At 37.4% G+C, this 24,080-nt stretch overlaps 1 protein-coding gene across 3 annotated transcripts in view; it reads left to right on the top strand.

Moving 5' to 3' along the window:
* Positions 1–24,080, top strand: part of Dnah7 (dynein axonemal heavy chain 7) — a 345,957-nt gene that overhangs the window by 238,135 nt on the left and 83,742 nt on the right. For all 3 annotated transcript variants that reach the window (XM_046447272.2, XM_046447271.2, XM_058580336.1), the window contains 2 exons: positions 9,354–9,508; positions 15,345–15,535. In XM_046447272.2, the coding sequence (XP_046303228.1) occupies positions 9,354–9,508; positions 15,345–15,535 (346 nt within the window). The remainder of the gene's footprint in view (positions 1–9,353; positions 9,509–15,344; positions 15,536–24,080) is intronic.

Here is a 24,080-nt window from a genome sequence, read left to right as displayed (position 1 = left end):
TTGACATATCATATTTCATGCATTAGATTCAAGTTGGTTATGAACTCCCGATTTTACCCTAAATACAGATTGCAGAATCACATCGGTTACACATCCACATTTTTACATAATGCCATATTAGTAACTGTTGTATTCTGCTACCTTTCCTATCCTCAACTATCCCCCCTCCCCTCCCCTCCCATCTTCTCTCTCTACCCCATCTACTGTAATTCATTTCTCTCCTTGTTTATTTTCCCATTCCCCTCACAGCCTCTTATATGTAATTTTGTATAACAATGAGGGTCTCCCTCCATTACCATGCAATTTCCCTTCTCTCTCCCTTTCCCTCCCACCTCTCATCCCTGTCCAATGTTAATCTTCTTCTCATGCTCTTCGACCCTACTCTGTTCTTAGTTACTCTCCCTATATCAAAGAAGACATTTGGCATTTGTTTTTTAGGGATTGGCTAGCTTCACTTAGCATAATCTGCTCTAATGCCATCCATTTCCCTGCAAATTCTATGATTTTGTCATTTTTTAATGCAGAGTAATACTCCATTGTGTATAAATGCCACATTTTTTTTATCCATTCGTCTATTGAAGGGCATCTAGGTTAGTTCCACAGTCTTGCTATTGTGAATTGTGCTGCTATGAACATCGATGTAGCAGTGTCCCTGTAGCATGCTCTTTTTAGGTCTTTAGGGAATAGACCGAGAAGGGGAATAGCTGGGTCAAATGGTGGCTCCATTCCCAGCTTTCCAAGAAATCTCCACACTGCTTTCCAAATTGGCTGCACCAATTTGCAGTCCCACCAGCAATGTACAAGTGTACCCTTTTCCCCACATCCTCGCCAGCACTTGTTGTTGTTTGACTTCATGATGGCTGCCAATCTAACTGGAGTGAGATGGTATCTTAGGGTGGTTTTGATTTGCATTTCTCTGACTGCTAGAGATGGTGAGCATTTTTTCATGTTCTTGTTGATTGATTGTATGTCCTCCTCTGAGAAGTGTCTGTTCAGGTCCTTGGCCCATTTGTTGACTGGGTTATTTGTTATCTTATTGTCTAATTTTTTGAGTTCTTTGTATACTCTGGATATTAGGGCTCTATCTGAAGTGTGAAGAGTAAAAATTTGTTCCCATGATGTAGGCTCCCTATTTACCTCTCTTATTGTTTCTCTTGCTGAGAAAAAACTTTTCAGTTTAAGTAAGTCCCATTTGTTGATTCTTGTTATTAACTCTTGTGCTATGGGTGTCCTATTAAGGAATTTGGAGCCCAACCCCACAATATGTAGATCGTAGCCAACTTTTTCTTCTATCAGACGCAGAATCTCTGATTTGATATCTAGCTCCTTGATCCACTTTGAGTTAACTTTTATGCATGGCGAGAGGAGGGGATTCAGTTTCATTTTGTTGCATATGAATTTCCAGTTTTCCCAGCACCATTTGTTGAAGATGCTATCCTTCCTCCATTGCATGCTTTTAGCTCCTTTATCAAATATAAGATAGTTGTAGCTTTGTGGATTAGTCTCTATGTCCTCTATTCTGTACCATTGGTCCACCCGCCTGTTTTGGTACCAGTACCATGCTGTTTTTGTTACTATTGCTCTGTAGTATAGTTTGAAATCTGGTATCGCTATACCGCCTGATTCACACTTCCTGCTTAGCATTGTTTTTGCTATTCTGGGTCTTTTATTTTTCCATATGAATTTCATGATTGCTTTCTCTATTTCTACAAGAAATGCCTTTGGGATTTTGATTGGCATTGCATTAAACCTATAGAGAACTTTTGGTAATATCGCCATTTTGATGATGTTAGTTCTGCCTATCCATGAACAGGGTATATTTTTCCATCTTCTAAGATCTTCTTCTATTTCTCTCTTTAGGGTTCTGTAGTTTTCATTGTATAAGTCTTTCACCTCTTTTGTTAGGTTGATTCCCAAGTATTTTATTTTTTTTGAGGATATTGTGAATGGAGTGTTTTTCCTCATTTCCATTTCAGAAGTTTTGTCGCTGATATACAGAAATGCCTTTGATTTATGTGTGTTGATTTTATATCCTGCCACTTTGCTGAATTCATTTATTAGTTCTAGTAGTTTTTTTGTATACCCTTTTGGGTCTTCTAGGTATAGAATCATGTCATCTGCAAATAGTGATAATTTAAGTTCTTCTTTTCCTATTTTTATGCCTTTAATTTCTTTCATCTGTCTAATTGCTCTGGCCAGTGTTTCGAGAACTATATTGAATAGAAGTGGTGATAGAGGGCATCCTTGTCTTGTTCCAGATTTTAGAGGGAATGCCTTCAATTTTTCTCCATTCAGAATGATGCTAGCCTGAGGCTTAGCATATATAGCTTTTACTATGTCGAGGTAAGTTCCTGTTATCCCTAGTTTTTCTAATGTTTTGAACATAAAGGGATGCTGTACTTTGTCAAATGCTTTTTCTGCGTCTATCGAGATGATCATATGGTTCTTATCTTTAAGTCTATTGATGTGGTGTATAACATTTATTGATTTCCGTATATTGAACCATCCTTGCATCCCAGGTATGAATCCTACTTGATCATGGTGCACAATTTTTTTGATGTGCCTTTGTATCCGATTCGCCAGAATTTTATTGAGGATTTTTGCATCTATGTTCATCAGAGATATTGGTCTGTAGTTTTCTTTCTTTGAGGTGTCTTTGTCTGGTTTCGGAATCAGGGTGATGTTGGCCTCATAGAATGAATTTGGCAGAACTCCTTCTTTTTCTATTTCCTGAAATAACTTGAAAAGTATTGGTAATAATTCTTCTTTAAAGGTTTTGTAAAACTCTGCTGTATACCCATCTGGTCCTGGGCTTTTCTTGGTTGGTAGTCTTTTGATTGCTTCTTCTATTTTATCCATTGTTATGGGTCTGTTTAAGTTGTGAGTATCCTCCTGACTCAGTCTGGGCAAATCATATGACTTAAGAACTTTATCAATGTCTTCACTATCTTCTATTTTATTGGAATATAGGTTTTCAAAATAATTTCTAATTGTCTTCTGTATTTCTGTAGCATCTGTTGTGATATTGCCTTTTTCATCCCGTATGTTAGTAATTTGAGTTCTCTCTCTTCTTCTCTTCGTTAGCATGGCTAAGGGTCTGTCGATCTTATTTATTTTTTTGAAGAACCAACTTTTAGTTTTGTCAATTTTTTCAATAGTTTCTTTTGTTTCAATTTCGTTGATTTCCACTCTGATTTTAATTATTTCTTGCCTTCTGCTACATTTGCTGTTGTTTTGCTCTTCCTTTTCTAGGGCTTTGAGATGAAGTGTGAGCTCATTTATTTGTTGGTTTTTCCTTTTTTTGAGGAATGACCTCCAGGTGATGAATTTCCCTCTTAAAACTGCTTTCATTGTGTCCCATAGATTCCGATATGTTGTGTCTGTATTTTCATTTATCTCTAAGAATTTTTTGATTTCCTCCTTTATGTCTTCTGTAACCCATTGATCATTCAGTAACATATTGTTCATTTTCCATGTGATGTAGGATTTTTCCTTCCTTCTTTTATCATTGATTTCCAGTTTCATTCCATTATGATCAGATAAAATGCATGGTATCATCTCCACCCCTGTATATTTACTGAGGGTTGCCCTATGGCATAATATATGGTCTATTTTTGAGAAGGATTCATGTACTGCTGAGAAAAAAGTATATCCACTCTGATTGATTTTTGAATGTTGAAACAGCATTGTATTCTCAGTATAAACTCCACTTGGTTATAATTTACTCTCCTCTGAATTCAGTTGTTAATCTTTTATTGAAGATTTCTACATTTATGCTCATGAAGAATACTGATCTGTTTTCTTTTGTTATTATGGTATTGCTGGCCTTACATAGGAATTAGGAAGACTTCTCTCCTATTTTCTGGACGAGATTATGTAGAATTAGAATGAATTTTTTTCCCATAAATATTTGATCAAGATGACCAAAGAAATTATCTGTGCTTTAAATTTGCTCTGTTGAAAGGTTTTATCTATGAATTTAATTTTTAAAATAGTAATAGTTCTATTAAGGTTATCTGTTTATTAATTCTGAGTTTGAATAGTTTTTAATCTTTCAAAAAAAGGTCAGTTTCATCTATTATCAAATTTATGGGTATAGAGTTGTTTGTGATATTCCCTTACCCTCCTTTTAATGTCTGCAGAATCTGTAATGATAATCTCTTCTGTCAATTTACTCTTTTCTTCTGGTTGCTTTAGGCAAAAATCATTTTCCCCCCAGGTTTCCTAAGATAGAAGCTTATGTTATTTTGTATTTCTTTTCTAATCTATGAAATCAACGCTGTACATTTCCCATTAAGTATTGCTTTAGATATATAGCACAAATTTTGGTAGTGTTATTTTATTTTGTGGTATTGAACCCAGGGTTTCACACATGCTAGGCAAGCACTCTGCCACTGAGCCTTGATATGTTCTAATTTTCATGATATTTAAAATATTTTATAAATTTTCCTGAGACTTCCTTCTGTTAGGTTTATAAACTATTTTAAAATGTATTATTTAATTTACAAATATTTGGAAATTTTTAAGGAATCTTTCTGCTATTATAATTTAATTTTTAACTTATTTATGGTATGTTCAGGCAACAAATGCTGTGTAATTCCAATTGTTTAAAAATTTTTAAATTTGTTTTATGGCATTGTATATTTGTAAATTTTCCATGTGCTCATGAAAAAAATATATTTTGCTGTTATCAGAGTGAAGAGCTTATCAAATCTCATTTAGATTGAGTTGTGTTTCCTTATGATATTGCTTCCCTTTAGGCTGAAGAACTTTAGTGTTTGTTTTGAAGTAGGTCTGCTGGCGAAAACTTTCTCAGTTTTCTTCACCTGAGAATGTCTTTATTTTGCCTTTATTCCTGAAGGATATTTTTGCTAGGTATAGAAGTTGGATTGGAAGTTCTTTCATTACTTTAAGGATGTTCTACTATATTCTGGCTCCATGATTTCTAATCAGAAAATTTCAGCCTTTTGAATAATTGTTGCATATAGGTAACATGTTTGTCTCTAGCTGTTTTCAAACTATTTTTTTTAAATCTTTGGTTTTCAACTATTTGTGTGTCTGGGTGTGAGTTTATAAGAGTCTTCATTTTGAGGTCTGCTGAGCTTCATGAAACTGAGTTTTTGTGTATCACTGCATTGGGGAGAGTTTCAGTCATTATTGTTTTCAAATGTTTTCTGTATTGTCTTTTCCTCTTCTCCTTCTGGGTGCCCCAGTGATATGAAAGCTAAACCTTTTAATATTGTTCTTCAAGTCTCTGTGGCACTGTTTATTTTTTTTCCAATCTTATTTTTTCTTTTGGTCATTCAAATTTGGGCCACTTTAGATTCCACATCTTCAAGTTCACTTATTTTCTCTGTCATCTCCTTTTCATTATTGAGCACATACAGTGGAATTTTTTTCACATATTACATTTTTCAGCTCTAAAATTTCCATTTGATTTTCTATTTCTATACTTAGAACATCCATCTCTCTCAACAATATTCACCTTTTTCTCATGGAGAATCAGTACAATCAGTACAATATCTGTTTTAAAGTCTTAATTTTCTGGTAAATTCACTATTTTTCTTTTTCTTTGATACCTAATGACTCTTTAGGTTTTTGTATGTCAAGTAATTTTGGATTATAACCTAGAACTTTTGAATGCAAAACTCTGGGTCCTGTTAAAATCCTCTGGATAAGATTGATTTTTGTCTTAGCAGTTAAAGGACTGAAGTTTAGAACACAATTTTTGTTTTTCCTTCAGTAGATGGTATTTTCAGTGTCAGTTTAGATTTGAAACCTTTGAAATGCTCTTTGGATCTTCTCCTCAGCCCACATTAGTCAGAGGTTAGCCTGCAACTTGAATTTATGTGACAGTTCAGAGCCTTTAGTTTGCTTCTTTAGGTGGGTTGCATGCACAACTTGGTAATGAGCCCAGGACTATGTCTTCATTCACAGAGTGAATGAGTTCTGTCTTCAGGTCTTCTTCAGATATGCAGCCTATATTTTATTCTGGCCCAAATGATGGAGTTATCTCATTTTTATTTTCTTATACTATTATATCATTTCATGCCAACACTTTAGCCAAAGTGGCAAGAGAAAAAGGGAGAAATACTTGAATTCCCTTCACCTTCTATGAACAACAGAATCTTCTTTTTCTAATTCTTCTATCCAGAGAGATGGAGTTTTGCTCAGTGTTTTTGGTCAGTGCACTACTACTTGCTTCTACCATGGCAATTCAGCTCTGTGAGGTTAATCTTGGGGCAAAGAGAGAAGAGAAAAAGGAGAAATCAGCAACAATGAAAGCACATAGATTTCCCCACCCACACACCTTGTTTTACATATGACCATTTTCTTATTTCTCTAGTTTGAGTTTTTACTTCCCAAGTCTGCTGTATACTGCCCTATGAAGCCAGAAAATTTTAAAAAGGAAAAGAAAAAGAAGAAGAAGAAAAAAAAAAGATCTAGGAACCTCACCAATTTCTTATTGGCCATTCTTGCAGATTTTTTACTTTCCTCATTCATTTATTTTTATTTATTTCCTAGAATATGAAAGAAGGTGCTTTTTGTATTTTGTACAAAATTTTGTTTGTTAATCAGTACAAAAGAAAGGCTATAATGGGCTTAGCTTATCTTGGTCAGCATCAGAAGTTCTTTCCTCTGATTTTGAAATACTGTTCATTGAACCAAGTATTTTCTGTACAGGGATAATCTCTTAGAGAATTTTAATTTTATGAATGAGTTAATTTATATGTTGTTTGCAAAAAATTATTTTTGCTGTTTCTGAATCAGTGGATTATTTAAAACAAACTTAATTTAATGTAGAAAAAAAGAATAAGTTAAAAAAAAAAAACCTGGCCCTTCCCTTGAAGGAACATAAAATTTGGTTGGTTGATATAGCTAAGGAATTGTAGAATTATGATAATAGCATATGACCATTCAGTGAAAATACTATAAATGTAATATGACTAAATTGCTAAAGATTTTCAGAGAGAAAAGAGATCAAGATAGGCTTTGTGGGCTACATAGCTTTTGAGTTGACCTTGAAAGATGAGTAGGACTTGAACATGAAAAGATGGGGAAGAAGTGCATTTTGGACAAAGAAACAGCATGAACATGGGTTTTATAGCTAAAAAAAAATGGAAGCAACAGGAAGAAGAGTGTTATACAATTTCTCTAGGGAAGTATCAATGCCATTTAACATTCACAAACCTTCACACCTAAAAATATTTCTAAAATGTGACAGGAGTGAAAACTTTTACATATATGTAATTTATTTCTTTCAAATTTTCTTTTACATCCTTTTATTCTCATAAGCATATGATTCTGTTTTCATTAGTGTGTTAGCTTTTTGTCACTGTGACAAATAACCTGGAAAAAAACAATTTAGAGGCAAAAAAATTTATTTTTGGGTCATGGTTACAGAGGTGTTAGTCCATGGTTGACTGGCTTCATTTCTTTGGGCCTGGAGTGATGCAGAACATCATGGCAGAAAAGTATGGTAGAGAAAAGCTGCTCAGCTGGTGGCAGCCAAGAAGAGAAAGTGTTGTGAAGAAGGTAAACCCTTCCAGGTATACCCCCAGTGACCTACTACTTCCTCCAACCAGGTCCCATCTCCCAGAAGTCCATCAGCTGTCATGAAGTCAGAGCCCTGCTTAAATCTTCCACCTCGGAACTTTGCTGAACTGGAGACCATGCTTTCAACACACAAGCCATAGCAATTAGTTAATTGCATCTAAAATATTATGTTAATCTTTTGGTCTCCTTTTTTCTTGAGTATAATTAATGTGTTGGACTGAATTGTGCCCCTATTCTTCAAATTCAGATGTTGAAACCATAACCTACAATGCAACTATATTTGGAGAGGGACTTTAAACTTAAATGAGGTCCTAAGGGAAGATCCCTAATCTGATAGGACTGGTAACCTTACAGAACAAGAGACACCAGAGAAAAGGCCATGTGAAAACACATGGAGAAGTCTGCCATTTGCAAGCCAAGGAGAAAGGCCACTGAAAAATGCATTCTTGTTGATATCTTAATTCTAGATTTTCAGGCTTCAGAACTATGAGAAAATATCTTTTTTTTTTTTTTTTTTTTGTACTCAGGTTGAAAGATTGAACACAAGAGTGCTTAACCACTGAGCCATATCTCCAGCTCTTTTTAGATTTTATTTAGAGACAAGGTCTCACTAAGTTGCTGAGGCTGGCTTTCAACCTGTGATCCTCCTGCCTCAGCTGTCCCAGATACTGGGGAGAAAATATCTATTCTTTAAGCCACCCAACCTTTGGTATTTTCTTTGCCTGCCTAAGTAGACTAATATATAATGCTGATATTGAAGAGCAGGAGTATCTTTTTTACCATTTAATCTACATGTTTGTATCAGACTCTAACTTTTGTGCTCAAAAATGTCTTCCATTTTAGGAGAAAAATTATCCAATGACATTCTAAATTCATGTTACAGTAAGTGAACTGAATATATCATTTAGTTCTATCACCATCTCTTATTTCTTAATCATCTTTCATTTTCTTCTCCTGCTCTTCTGGTGTTCTGTATAGTTTTTCTCTGCTTATTTTTAAAGACCATAATAGTTTTGTTAGAAAATTGGTCAGGATTATGGCTTGTGTTTATCAAAACTTCCAAGAGAAAGAAAAAGCACAGTAATCATGATACTGACTACATTTCACACAAGAAAGAAACCCTGGCTGCATCTCACTGGTGATGGCAGACACTGCTTAACTCTCTGCGACTATCCAAATCATGGGAAATAAATGGGTCCTCATGGGGTATTGCTCTCATTTTTGTCTCATAGGGAGATGTGAGTGAGAATAAAGCAATAAGTATAAGCTTTCCCATGGTGCAAACTCTCTGTCAAAGAATATACGTCTGTCCACCAAACACAATCACTAGGCAAATATTCAATGAGCTACATAATGACATTAAACATACAAGTGTTTGAAACAAAGAGCGAGTCAAAAGGAATATTAACACTGCAGTGTCCATGACAATTATGAAGGTTAGATGATATAAAATTATTCTTTTAATTCTTTCTTTAGGTTATTAAACTTCCAATGAACTAGATTTTGCGGGGGAAGGGGCATATATGTCCTAGTTATTTTCAAACATGTAATTTAATATTTAGAGGTTGTAGTTTTCCAAAATGAGTAAAATAGCTCTTGTTAACTTTACAGGATGGTTTTTGTAGTCACTATAGTACCCCATTCACTCTAATTGTGTCTATTTTAAGATCATTTCTCATAATAAAAGGTAAAATATTGTTACAAAGGATAAACTTTAAGAAAGTGATGTGTTCATGATGAAATAGCATGAAAACAAGTTGTGGTTTGACTAATATCATCTTTTTCCTTCCTTTCAGGAATGCAAGAAGGTGGCCTCTGATGATAGATCCTCAAGGTCAGGCTAATAAATGGATCAAGAACATGGAGAAAGCCAATAGTCTTCATCTAATTAAATTAAATGACGCTGACTATGTCAGGACTCTGGAAAATTGCATCCAGTTTGGCACTCCTGGTATGTAGATGAATGACAGACATACACTGCGGAGTGCCTAGAGAGGCACAATTAACCCAAAACCATGTAGTTGAATTTCTTGTTTTTAAAATATATATGTTTCAGATTCACCATAACTGACAACTTTGTTAATCTCTTTGATTATTAATAATCAAATGAGAACTTTAGAGATTATAAAACTTCCAGAAGGTTAGGAGGTGTTCTTTGTCAAAAAAAGTTCATGGTGATGCTTCTCTAACTTAGCTATTTTAATTCTTGTAGTTTGTTTGCCATTTATTCATTTTCATTATAACTCAGCTTCAGCAATTAAAAGGCTCATTTAATATTGCCAATAGTATTTTTACATAACATTAGTATAAAATTCTATTTTTTTCTTCTTGGACTTGTCCTACAGGGAAGATAATACAGATTTTACATCTCTGGCTCTATCTACCATTTATGGTGGAAAGATTAGACACATGACAAGGATTTTTCAATCAAGCTCTTATGCAAATGTCACAGCTGTCAAAACAAAAAACAGAATACTTATTATTTAAGTTAATTTGGGTTATTAGTCATGTTTTGAAATTTATGCAGTCTATCAAATTTTGACCAAATAAATGTGAACACTTATGAACCTACAGCACATTTAACTTGAGGACTATTTCAGCAAATCCCACTTGCTTTAAAGCTAGTACAATATGGAAGAATTATAATAAACACACCAGTAATCATAGGTGTGTCATTTTTCCATATTAATGAGTCAGTTTTCAAATATGATTTTAGGTTCTATTAAAGTAAGCATGAATGAAAAAAGTCTAAATCTACCTATAACATTTTGTGTTTATGTAATGGACACACACAAGCACATGCACACATTATTTCATTCATTCAGCTGGTATTTTTAAATTTTTAACTATTTTAAATTGACATGTAAAAAATGTACATATTTGTGGGGTAACATGATGTTTTGATACATGTTAATGTTCAAATCAGGCATTTACCATTGCTTTATTCTGAAAACATTCAGAATCCTTTTCTGTAGCTTTTAAAATATATATATATAATACATTACCATTATCTATAGTTAATCTACTATGCAATAGTGCTTACAGTATGATGATATAGGAGTTACCCAATAAGGGAGGATAATCTCTACTATCAAACATTTATCCTTATTTGACATCAGGAATATCTATCTATACCTATATTTATTTCTTTCTATCTATAACTATGATAAAAATAGAATGTGGCCATTTTTCACTAACTCTTATTGTGACCAGCATACTGTCATGTACAGGGACACAGGCTTCTGGATTCAGAGTACCTTCCTCTGCCACTCAGTGTTTGGTTCAGTGACTCAGTTTCCTCATCTGTATTTTAACTATATAATATAAGGAAAAAATTAGTTACTGTATATTGGAAACTAAGAACAGTGTCTGATAAGTGCTCAATTTATGTTGTATGTGTGTGTATATTTCCTTCCATGATTTTAAAGCTTGACCCAGTATCAAACTCAGGGCCTTGTGTATGCTAGCACATATTCTACAATTGAGCTGTATCCCCAGCCCTGGGTTTTGTTGCTGTTGTTGCTGAGCATTTTCTAAGTGGTGTCTTGTCTTAAACTATAACAAGTTTATCAACTATAAATTCACAGGTGACACGAAGTGAAAATTCAGAAGAATCAGATTTCTTGAAGGAATTGGCACCTTCAATACTTTATGTAATTAAAATTGCTTAATATAAATATTCAAATACTTTTCTCAGCATAATAAAAGATAACTAAATGGTAATTGAGCATTTACCATCTGCTAGGCACTCTGAAGATATTTCTGATCTGAATCACATATCTTGCTGGTAAAATTTCATAATTATAGAGGAGAAAGAGCCATAAAGATGATCCATCTAGTGTTTTTTCAAAGTATGGGTTACAGCCATGGGAAAGACTAATTTTGTGGATCATGACCAATAGAGCAGAGTAGGTAGCATTGTACAGAGGAAGGATAAGCATTAGTTCAGGGAATTTTTTGTTTAAGTTTTTATATGAGTAAGTATACTAGGTCAAGATTTAAAATGCTTTTGAGTTGTGACCATAAAAACTTGAAATTCAATAAAAATTCCAACCACTTGATTTTACTCAGATACATAGGGTGTTATAGAATGTTACATAGCTGAACCAAGATAGTACAGGCAGTTGAGGGGGTAGGGGTACTAAAACTAGCTCCCAAGTCTTCCGCCTCTGTCCCAGTCTTCACTGTGTCACACAAGTAAGACTGCTTTGGGTTGAATTAACCTATATTTTGAAATGAGTCACTTTATAAATGGTTAATGATTTATTTATCATGTCTTCTAACATTAATCATCAGAAGTAAAAAGTTTTAATCCCTTATAGAAAAATAAATATATGGTAGGTTTTACAGCTATTTTTTATGTTTAACCATCAAGGAAAAGAATCAGCTACTGATATAGTTCTAAAACACAAGTGGTTAAAGACTCTTCCATTTAAGAAGTTGTATTTAGATGGTGGCTCTTCAGGGACAGTGGCATTTGATCTATTGTCCCTTACAGGCAGCCTGGGTCAAGAAGGCAGAGGTTTTTGCCTACTTCATCTACCTGCCTCTACTTCAACCAAAGCTAGGTCTTCCTTTTCTTTTATTATATTGAGTTTTAAGATAAGATCCTCTTTGAGAAAAAGTACTGTGCTTTTTTTAAAAAGTTTGAAATCCAATGTTCTAGAAAATAAAATTTCATCTGTATTAGCTGTATCAATGGATAAAGTATGCATAGAATATTAATCAAATAAATATCACTGATAAATCAATTTGTATAAAAGATCTTTGAGTGATTTTCCATTGAATCTATGGGAAAATTTTTTATTCTTAACAAAAGCTATCATACACCTTCCTTATTTTCTTATCTCTTAGCACTTTACTTTTTCTCTCTTCTATAACAAATCAAGGATGCAAAATTCCTTGTTTTAATATTTCTTTCATTTGCTTGTTTGTTCATTCAACTAATAAACATTTATTTTGCAACTACCATGTACCAGGAGCTGTGGTAGACACTAAAAAGGCAGCAGATCAAGACAAATTTGGTCTCTGCTTTCATGAATCTTATTGGTTTAAAAGGAAAGGCAGGCATTGAAGATGAAATGTGAATTAAAAGATGGAAGTACTTGGAATCGGCCAATACTTAATAGCACTGTTTCACATCTCAGTTTCTGTCTGTGCTCTTCCGTGTATCTGGTGAATTCTTTTTTTGTCTTTTAAGATACAACTCAAATGCATGCATTTCCTAACCTCTGTTGTATATGTGGCCATCTGACTATGGTTGGATTTGGTCAAATGACTATGTTCTGGCCAACAGATATAAGTGTAAAATACAATTTGTGACTCTCAGTAAATATCCTGAAAAGGATATTTCTTTTTTTTCTGCTTCTTTTTCTTTCTGGTGGGTAGAATATGTATGTTATTTGAAAGGCCATACTGGCCAAAAAGATTAAAACAACCTGTCAAGAATAGTGAAATAGCCAGGCATGGTGGCATATACCTATAATCCCAGCCACTTGAGAGGCTGAGGCAGGAGGATCATGAGTTCAAAGCCAGCCTCAGCAACTTAGTGAGGCCCTAAACAACTCTGTGAGACCCTTGTCTCTAAATAAAATACAAAAAAGGGCTGCAGATGTTGCTCAGTGGTTAAGCACTCCTGAGTTCAATCCCCAGTACCAAAAAAAGAAAAAGAAAAGAAAGAAAGAAAGAGAGAGAGAAAAAAAAAAAGAATCAACAGGTGATGGGAAGTTGGGTCCTTTACAGTTTAGATACACTGACCTTCCAACCCTGCATTCCCTGCACTATGTGAGGTTCCCCTTTATATGAGGTATATATTCCCTTTTGTTGGAAAAACTATTATTTTGGGAATTCTGACACTTGAAAATGGGTCCAATTGTAAATATCATACCCTAAAGTGGAAAAGTGGGCAAATAATATTAACAAATAGTTTACAGGAAAAAATATATATATATACTTAGTCAAAGAGCCCCTAAAACACCCTGCCCACGTAACAAATTTTAATGTTTTACCTGAATCAGTTTACCTATTAAATTGTAAAATCACTTGTAATACACACACACACACACACACACACACACACGTATTATAGAAGTCAGTATTTCATGCTGACAGTATCACATAGTAGTTAAGAAAGTGATAGAAGGGCCAAGATTGCTAAGTCAAGTCTCTGGTCATTTGCTACTTATCTTACCAAGAAATTTATTTCGGTTGCCTGTGCTTTTTTCATCTGCAAAACTGGGGTAACAATAGTCCATGTTTTTTAATGTTATGAGGACAATGAGAAAACATAATGTCTACAAGATGTTCAGTATTTGTAATTATAGTTATATGTAAAAATAGGTTTAAAAACAAATAACATTTAAAATGAGTACTCATTGCAACTCAGAAGTCTCTACAGCTTTTCAAGAAAAGAGTCAGGCAATATCAGGAATTTTAAAATATTCCTAACAGTAGACCATTAATTCTACTTTTCATACCATAGCCTGATAAATAACTTGCCTAGCACGTGCACGGCCCTGGGTTTGATCCTCAGCACCACATAAAAATAAATGATTTTTTTAAAAAAGGTATTGTATTCAACTAAAACTAAAATAAATATTTTAAAAAAATAATAGTGGAAAATGTAAGCAACCTCGATAATAGAAGATTGATGAATTTAATATATTATTATGCACTCATTATTTAACCATGAAAAATAAGCATTTTATGAAAAAAGAAGCAGGAATAACACATGGGATGAGCAGAATATTTCTATACTTTCACTGAAATAAAGATCCAGATTGCATAGTCAGTCTTTCAAGGGACTTCTACAAAGTACCCTCATCCAAGTGTAGCTATGATAAAACCCCAACAGCAAAATGTTAAACTTTAACTTGGCAAGTATGTTAAGTCTAACAGTGTCACCAAATTTCATCCAGGGATTCCACTTCTACAGTTCTCTCAGAAGAAAATATTCTGAAACACAAAGTTTTGTATATAGTACTATTTATTACGTGGAACTGAAAAAAAACAATCCAAATATAAAATAATAGAATGACAGTTAAAAAGGGAGGGAACACTTATATGTGTGTTAGAGTTTTTAATAACACAGGGAAATATTTACGCTATAACATAAAGCAAAATAATTAGGATACGAGATTCAAAATATTGTTTAGTCTTAACTACATGTGAGAAAAGATGAATAAAAATACTGAAGATAAAAAGTATTTTCTTCAATAATTATGCCATATATAGTTTTGTGTCATTTTTCCATCACCTATAGATGGTATGAATCAATTACAGTAAATAAGGGGGTATAGAGAGAAAGATGAAGAAAATCCGATCAGAGGTAGCTTTTTAAATTCCTTCATTAATATCTTTCCTGTATTTTCCAGCTATTCTACAATAAGCACAAGATTTGTTAAATTAAAAATACAATCACTATTTAATCACAACCAGAGGTGCTTTTTCTCTGGTGTCACAGATGGATAGATACACCAGCATCATGCTTGGTTTCATAGTAAATCACAGGCAGTGGGGCAGTATCCAACAGGACTGGTTGGCCTGGTTGACTCTGGGTATGGAAACAGGCAGGATGACCAGGTAGACCCCCCAATTCAGACCTTCCCACAGGCATACAATATTGGTTTGGGCATCATTTTCATATACATGGAAGAAAAACATCATTTTTTAGAGACTAGGAACAGAAGTAATCTAGGAAGTAGGAAGCTGAAAGAACTCAAGAGAGTCTACTGCTTATAGCCAGTATTTAAAATAACATGGAAAATCTTCTTCTGGTTTTACTCCAGTGATGCTAGAAAATGTTGGCGAAGAACTAGATCCTGTCTTGGAACCTCTTCTACTAAAACAGACATTTAAGCAGGGCGGGAGTGTATGTATCCGGCTTGGGGATGCTACAATTGAATACGCACCTGACTTCCGCTTCTATATAACTACCAAGTTAAGAAATCCTCATTATCTTCCTGAAACATCTGTAAAGGTTTGTATCTAAAATAAATGTTTCTTTATCAGTTTTTACAATTAGTGACTATTACAAATATTTTCCTCCTGAGCCAGAAGAGGAGCAGGTCTTCCTAGGAAAATGGGATTTTGTCTTTTTCTTTCTTTTTTTTTTTTTTTGCATTTCCTGAGATTCCTATAATAATTTCTAAATGTTGCTTTTGTGCATGCATGTGCGTAATAAAAGAATCTTTACTATGCTATGAAAAAAAAAACTCATCAGAATCTAATTTCGACAATTGATATTATTCTTAGATTTTCATTGTCAAAAGTAGATGACATATATTCACATTCTTTCTTTGTAAGAATTATAATATGCTAATTATTGGAATTGGAATTTAGGAAGAGAACTCTATTCTTTCTCAGGCTAAGGTTGCTGCTATAAGATTTTATATAATTACTTAAAAGAACAGTTTCCTTTTTTTTTTTTTTTAATTTTTTATTGTGGGTTGTTCAAAACATTACAAATTTCTTGACATATCATATTCCACACTTTGATTCAAGTGGGTTATGAACTCCCACCTTCACCCCATACACAGATTGCAGAATCACATCAGTTACACATCCATTGATTTACATATTGCCATACTAGTGTCTGTTGTGCTCCGCTGCCTTTCCCATCCTCCACCCTCCCCCCTCCCCACCTCTCCCCTCCCCTCCCCTCCTCTCTCTCTACCCCCTCCACTGTATAACCCTGAGGGTCTCCTTCCATTACCATGCAATTTCCCTTCTCTCTCCCTTTCCCTCCCACCTCTCATCCCTGTTAAATGTTAATCTTCTTCTCCTGCTCTTCGTCCCTACTCTGATCTTAGTTACTCTCCTTATATCAAAGAAGACATTTGGCATTTGTTTTTTAGGGATTGGCTAGCTTCACTTAGCATAATCTGCTCTAATGCCATCCATTTCCCTGTAAATTCTATGATTTTGTCATTTTTTAATGCAGAGTAATACTCCATTGTGTATAAATGCCACATTTTTTTATCCATTCGTCTATTGAAGGGCATCTAGGTTGGTTCCACAGTCTTGCTACTGTGAACTGTGCTGCTATGAACATCGATGTAGCAGTGTCCCTGTAGCATGCTCTTTTTAGGTCTTTAGGGAATAGACCGAGAAGGGGAATAGCTGGGTCAAATGGTGGCTCCATTCCCAGCTTTCCAAGAAATCTCCATACTGCTTTCCAAATTGGCTGCACCAATCTGCAGTCCCACCAGCAATGTACAAGTGTACCCTTTTCCCCACATCCTCGCCAGCACTTGTTGTTGTTTGACTTAATAATGGCTGCCAATCTTACTGGAGTGAGATGGTATCTTAGGGTGGTTTTGATTTGCATTTCTCTGACAGCTAGAGATGTTGAGCATTTTTTCATGTACTTGTTGATTGACTGTATGTCCTCCTCTGAGAAGTGTCTGTTCAGGTCCTTGGCCCATTTGTTGATTGGGTTGTTTGTTCTCTTATTGTCTAATTTTTTGAGTTCTTTGTATACTCTGGATATTAGGGCTCTATCTGAAGTGTGAGGAGTAAAGATTTGTTCCCAGGGTGTAGGCTCCCTATTTACCTCTCTTATTGTTTCTTTTGCTGAGAAAAAACTTTTTAGTTTGAGTAAGTCCCATTTGTTGATTCTAGTTATTAACTTTTGTGCTATGGGTGTCCTATTGAGGAATTTGGAGCCCGACCCCACCGACTGTAGATCGTAGCCAACTTTTTCTTCTATCAGACGGCTCGTCTCTGATTTGATATCAAGCTCCTTGATCCATTTTGAATTCACTTTTGTGCATGGCGAGAGAAAGGGATTCAGTTTCATTTTGTTGCATATGGATTTCCAGTTTTCCCAGCACCATTTGTTGAAGATGCTATCCTTCCTCCATTGCATGCTTTTAGCCCCTTTATCAAATATAAGATAGTTGTAGTTTTGTGGATTGGTTTCTGTGTCCTCTATTCTGTACCATTGGTCCACCCGCCTGTTTTGGTACCAGTACCATGCTGTTTTTGTTACTATTGCTCTGTAGTATAGTTTGAAATCTGGTATCGCTATACCGCCTGATTCACACTTCCTGCTTAGCATTGTTTTTGCTATTCTGGGTCTTTTATTTTTCCATATGAATTTCATGATTGCTTTCTCTATTTCTACAAGAAATGCCGTTGGGATTTTGATTGGCATTGCATTAAACCTATAGAGAACTTTTGGTAATATCGCCATTTTGATGATGTTAGTTCTGCCTATCCATGAACAGGGTATATTTTTCCATCTTCTAAGATCTTCTTCTATTTCTCTCTTTAGGGTTCTGTAGTTTTCATTGTATAAGTCTTTCACCTCTTTTGTTAGGTTGATTCCCAAGTATTTTATTTTTTTTGAAGATATTTTGAATGGAGTGGTTGTCCTCATTTCCATTTCAGAGGATTTGTCGCTGATATACAGGAATGCCTTTGATTTATGCGTGTTGATTTTATATCCTGCCACTTTGCTGAATTCATATATTAGCTCTAATAGTTTCTTTGTAGACCCTTTTGGGTCTGCTAGGTATAGAATCATATCATCTGCAAATAGTGATAATTTAAGTTCTTCTTTTCCTATTTTTATGCCTTTAATTTCTTTCGTCTAATTGCTCTGGCCAGTGTTTCGAGAACTATGTTGAACAGAAGTGGAGAGAGAGGGCATCCCTGTCTTGTTCCAGATTTTAGAGGGAATGCCTTCAGTTTTTCTCCATTCAGAATGATGCTAGCCTGAGGCTTAGCATAGATTACTTTTACAATATTGAGGTATGTTCCTGTTATCCTTAGTTTTTCTAGAGTTTTGAACATAAAGGGACGCTGTACTTTGTCGAATACTTTTTCCGCATCTATCGAGATGATCATATGGTTCTTATTTTTAAGTCTATTGATGTGGTGAATAACATTTATTGATTTCCGTATATTGAACCAGCCTTGCATCCCAGGGATAAATCCTACTTGATCATGGTGTACAATTTTTTTGATATGTTTTTGTATCCGATTCGCCAGAATTTTATTGAGGATTTTTGCATCTAGGTTCATTAGAGATATTGGTCTGTAGTTTTCTTTCTTTGAAGTGTCTTTGTCTGGTTTAGGTATCAGGGTGATGTTGGCCTCATAGAATGAATTTGGAAGTTCTCCCTCTTTTTCTATTTCCTGAAGTAGCTTGAAAAGTATTGGTATTAGTTCTTCTTTAAAGGTTTTGTAAAATTCTGCTGTATACCCATCCGGTCCTGGGCTTTTCTTAGTTGGTAGTCTTTTTATGGTTTCTTCTATTTCCTCAATTGATATTGGTCTGTTTAGGTTTTCTATATCCTCCTGACTCAATCTGGGCAGATCATATGACTTAAGAAATTTATCTATGCCTTCACTATCTTCTAATTTATTGGAGTATAAGGATTCAAAATAGTTTTTGATTATCTTCTGTATTTCTGAAGTGTCTGTTGTGATATTGCCTTTTTCATCCCGTATGCTAGTAATTTGAGTTCTCTCTCTTCTTCTCTTTGTTAGCATGGCTAAGGGTCTGTCGATCTTATTTATTTTTTCGAAGAACCAACTTTTAGTTTTGTTAATTTTTTCAATAGTTTCTTTTGTTTCAATTTCATTGATTTCCGCTCTGATTTTAATTATTTCTTGCCTTCTACTTCTTTTGCTGCTGTTTTGCTCTTCTTTTTCAAGGATTTTGAGATGAAGTATGAGATCATTTATTTGTTGGTTTTTTCTTTTTTTAAGGAATGAACTCCAAGCAATGAATTTTCCTCTTAGAACTGCTTTCAATGTGTCCCATAGATTCCGATATGTTGTGTCTGTGTTTTCATTTATCTCTAAGAATTTTTTAATTTCCTCCTTGATGTCTTCTATAACCCATTGATCATTCAGTAACCTATTGATCATTCTCCAAGTGATGTATGCTTTTTCCTTCCTTCTTTTATCGTTGATTTTCAGTTTCATTCCATTATGATCAGATAAGATGCATGGTATTATCTCTACTCCTTTATATTGTCTAAGAGTTGCCCTGTGACATAATATATGATCTATTTTTGAGAAGGATCCATGTGCTGCTGAGAAAAAAGTGTAACTGCTTGATGTTGGGTGGTATACTCTATATATGTCAATTAGGTCTAGGTTATTAATAGTGTTATTGAGTTCTATAGTTTCCTTATTCAACTTTTGTTTGGAAGATCTGTCCAGTGGCGAGAGAGGTGTGTTGAAGTCTCCCATGATTATGGTATGGTGGTCTATTAGACTCTTGAACTTGAGAAGAGTTTGTTTGACGAACATAGCTGCACCATTGTTTGGGGCATAAATATTTATGATTGTTATGTCTTGTTGGTGTATGGTTCCCTTAAGCAGTATGTAGTGTCCCTCTTTATCCCTTTTGATTAACTTTGGCTTGAAATCTATTTTATTTGATATGAGTATGGACACTCCTGCTTGTTTCCAAAGTCCATATGAGTGATATGATTTTTCCCAACCTTTCACCTTCAGCCTATGTATGTCTTTTCCTATCAAATGCGTCTCCTGTAGGCAGCATATTGTTGGGTCTTGTTTTGTGATCCATTCTACTAGCCTGTGTCTCTTAATTGGTGAGTTTAAGCCATTAACATTTAGGGTTATTATTGAGATATGGGTTGTTCTTCCAGCCATATTTGTTTATTTCTGTTACTAAACATGGTTTGTTTTCCTCTTTGATTATTTCCCCCCCCTTTACTGTCCTACCTCCCACTGTTGGTTTTCATTGTTATTTTCCATTTCCTCTTCCTGTAATGCTTTGGCGAGGATGTTTTGAAGAGATGGTTTTCTAGCTGCGAATTCTTTAAACTTTTGTTTATCGTGGAAGGTTTTAATTTCATCTTCCATCCTGAAGCTTAATTTCGCTGGATACACAATTCTTGGTTGGAACCCATTTTCTTTCAGTGTTTGAAATATGTTATTCCAGGATCTTCTAGCTTTCAGAGTCTGTGTTGAAAGATCAGCTGTTATCCTGATTGGCTTACCCCTAAATGTAATCTGCTTCCTTTCTCTTGTAGCTTTTAAAATTCTCTCCTTATTCTGTATGTTGGGCATCTTCATTATAATGTGTCTAGGTGTGGATCTCTTATGATTTTGCACATTCGGCGTCCTGTAGGCTCTAGGATTTCGGATTCTGTCTCATTCTTCAAGTCTGGGAAGTTTTCTCGTATTATTTCATTGAATAGACTGCTCATTCCTTTGGTTTGGAGCTCTGTACCTTCCTGTATCCCAATGACTCTTAAGTTTGGTCTCTTAATGTTATCCCATATTTCTTGGATGTTCTGCTCATGGTTTCTTAACAGTCTTGCTGAGCTGTCTATGTTCTTTTCCAGTTGAAATACTTTGTCTTCATTGTCTGATGTTCTATCTTCTAAGTGTTCTACTCTGCTGGTAGTATTCTCCATTGAGTTTTTAAGTTGGTTTATTGCTTCCTGCATTTCTAGGATTTCTGTTTGTTTGTTTTTTATAACCGCTATCTCCCTGTATAGTTGATCCTTTGCTTCCTGAATTTGTTTGTGTAATTCATTGTCGAAGTGATCTTTCATTGTCTGATTTTGCTGTTTAATGTCTTCCTTGATACTCCAGATCATCTGAAGCATGTATATCCTGAATTCTTTATCTGACATTCCATCTGCTGCAGCTGTTACCTCTTCTAAAGTTGCGTTGACCTGCATTGCTTGTGGTCCTTTCTTTCCTTGTCTTTTCATACTGCTTGCATATCTTTCCTGCAGGTGCGGGCGGCGGCTCTGCTCTCTCCTTATTCCAATTGGGGTGTCGTGGCTACCACGTCGGCAGGTCACTGGGCCTGTTCTGGGCGCTGGCGGCGGCTCTGTTCTGCCCCTACTCCAATTGGGGTGACGAGTGTACCACGCCGGCAGGCCACCGGGCCTGATCCGCCGGTCGGTTGCAGGTTTGCCTACCCTGCAGGCGCGGGCGTCGGCTCTACTCTGCCCCTACTCCAAATGGGGTGACGTGTCTGTTGTACCGGCAGGCCACTGGGTCTGTCCCGCTGGTCGGTCGCAGATCTGCCCACCTTTCGGGCACGGGTGGAGGCTCTGCTCTGCCCCTACTCCAATTGGGGTGTCGTGACTACCCCGCCTGCAGGACGCTGGGCCTGTTCCTAGCACGGGCGGCAACTCTGCTCTGCCCCTACTCCAATTAGGGTGGTGTTTGTACCACGCCGGCAGGCTCCTGGGCCTGATCCTCCGGTCTGTCACAGGTCTGCCTACCTTGGAGGCGCGGGTGGCGGATCTGCCCTGCCCCTCCTACCACGCCTGCGGACCCCTGGGCCTGATCTGCAGGTTGGTCACAGGTCTGCTCACCCTGCGGGCACGGGTGGCGGTTCCGCTCCGCCCCCACTCCGCCCCCACTCCAATTGGGGTCACGTGGCCACCACACCGGCAGGGCCTGATCTGGGCGTGGGAGAAGGATCTGCTCTGCCCCTACTCCAGTTGGGGTGACGTGTGTACCACACTGGCAGGCCACTGGGCCTGACCCGCCAGGCTGTCACAGGTCTGTTTACCTTGCAAGCGCGAACGGCGGCTCTGCCCTGCCCCTCCTACCACGCCCATGTACCACTGGGTCGCGGGTCTGACCACCTTGCGGGTGCGGGTGGCGGCTCCGCTCCGCCCCCTCTTCAGTTGGGATCACGCGGTCACCACGCTTGCGAGCTGCTGGGCCTGCTCCGGGCGCTGGCGGCGGCCCGGCTCCTCCCCTCTGGCTCGACCACAAATTGAGGAGACTCGGGTGTCTGTGCCTCACCCCCCCATCAGGAGACCAACTGTTTATGTCGCCGCTGGTATTGATGAAGTTCTCTCCTCCGCCGCTTTCTGATGACATCAGATCTCTGCCATGTTGGTATCCTATGCGAATGGCAGCATTTCGTTCCCCTTGCCGGGCAACCAAAGCAACGGGTGAGTCCTGACCGGCCCTCAGCAGGACCCGGACCGAGAAGCAGTTTCCGCGGGCTCCTAGCCCCGGGCCAGGGAAGTTCCGGGAGCCGGAACTCGGCCGCTCCGTGCTCGGTGTAAGCTCCTATAAGAGTAGGCCCCAAGAAGCAGTCCCCGCGGGCTCAGTTCCAGGAGCCGGAATTCGGCCGCTTAGTGCTTGGTGTATGCTCTGATAGTAGCAGGGTCCAAGAAGCAGCCTCCGCAGGCTCCGCAGCCCTGGGCCAGGGCGGTTCCGGGAGCCGGAACTCGGCCGCCCCGCGCTCGGTGTTCGCTCCGATAAGATCAGGTTCTAAGAAGCATCCAGGCACTGAACCCTAGCAATCTGTCTGCAAGCCGCAGGCGAATGGCAGCCTGAAATTACCTGTTCTATGGCTGAATGAGCTGCGGTCAGTCGAAAACAGGGATGGTGACGTCAGCTTTCCAACATGGTGGCTGCTGGCCTCCTCTGTGGTCTGACTGGTGTGGAGAACCGAGATGGACCGCTTCCTTCCCCCGTCTCGAACCCAGAATTCAGCCCTGAGTACGGTGCTTGCACGGCTGGCAGAAACTGCAGCGCTGTATCCCTGCGTCTCTATCCCAGCGCGCGCTGCAGACTCTAGCCGCGGGGCGATTTGCTGAATAAGCAGTGTTACCCTCCGTGCGACAAACCTCTCGCGTTTGAGTCCCCGTAGCCGATCCTCGTGCAAAGGAAATCCTTCCTCCAGGTTCCGGAGCACCCCACTATTGCTGGAAATTCCTAACAAGATAGCCTTTAGCCGTCCTGACTTGTCATACTCCCACACAGTGAAGCAGCACACGGGGGCAATGCACTCCCCTCGCCGCCATCTTCCTATATAAAAAGAACTGTTTTCAATCGCTGTTCTTTTAAAATACTAAAAATTCCTTTAAGAAGTAAAGTTAGTTTAAAGTTTTATTCAATGACTAAAATGACTTGAGACGTTGCTCTATAGCTGAGCTCTTGGAGGATTAGATAGTACACCTTATTCTGGCTTTTATTCCTGTGTGTGGTTGGTATTCAACAAATGTTTGTGGGGTGAGTGAATGAGTGGCTTTCATTTACAGAAGAATACAGGAGATGGCATTAAGAAATATTGATTCAGAGGATGGGACATGATGGTAGATTAGAGTGAGACAGCATGTCTCCTATCTCTGCTACCCAGAACTGAAGCAGTGGGAATACTACTCCCTGATGATTAGAGTGAAAAATCCTGAGACTAGAGGGGCAGTCTGTTCTAGCAGAACTAGAAACTGACTTATTAATCGAATCTGAAAAAAAAAAGAACCTCTTACCTTGAGTTTATCAATCCTCCATGGAGAACCAATTCAGGAGCCATCTGGGAACTGGAAACCCAGATCTTTAAGTTTGCAGCTAGGTCTGTGTGGGTCTGTCTGAGCCTAGCAAATTCTTGGAAAGTCAAAAACTAGGAGCATTTTACCCCAGGGGAATGAACTGCAGGTTAGAGAGGCTTGAGAGAGAGCCTGGCTCTCCCTAGCCACATGGGTCCTGCAGTTCTCAGAGACTCACAGGGTTGGCCATAGCAGGTCAGGAGGTTGGAAGAATGGGTGTGAGGGCAT

This window comes from Marmota monax, unplaced genomic scaffold, assembly GCF_021218885.2.
Source record: "Marmota monax isolate L192 unplaced genomic scaffold, Marmota_monax_Labrador192_F-V1.1 WCK01_AAM20220418_F8-fsc00007, whole genome shotgun sequence".
NCBI lineage: Eukaryota > Metazoa > Chordata > Mammalia > Rodentia > Sciuridae > Marmota > Marmota monax.
The sequence above is the reverse complement of the archived record's forward strand: the minus strand, read 5'-3'. Positions and strand labels throughout refer to the sequence as shown.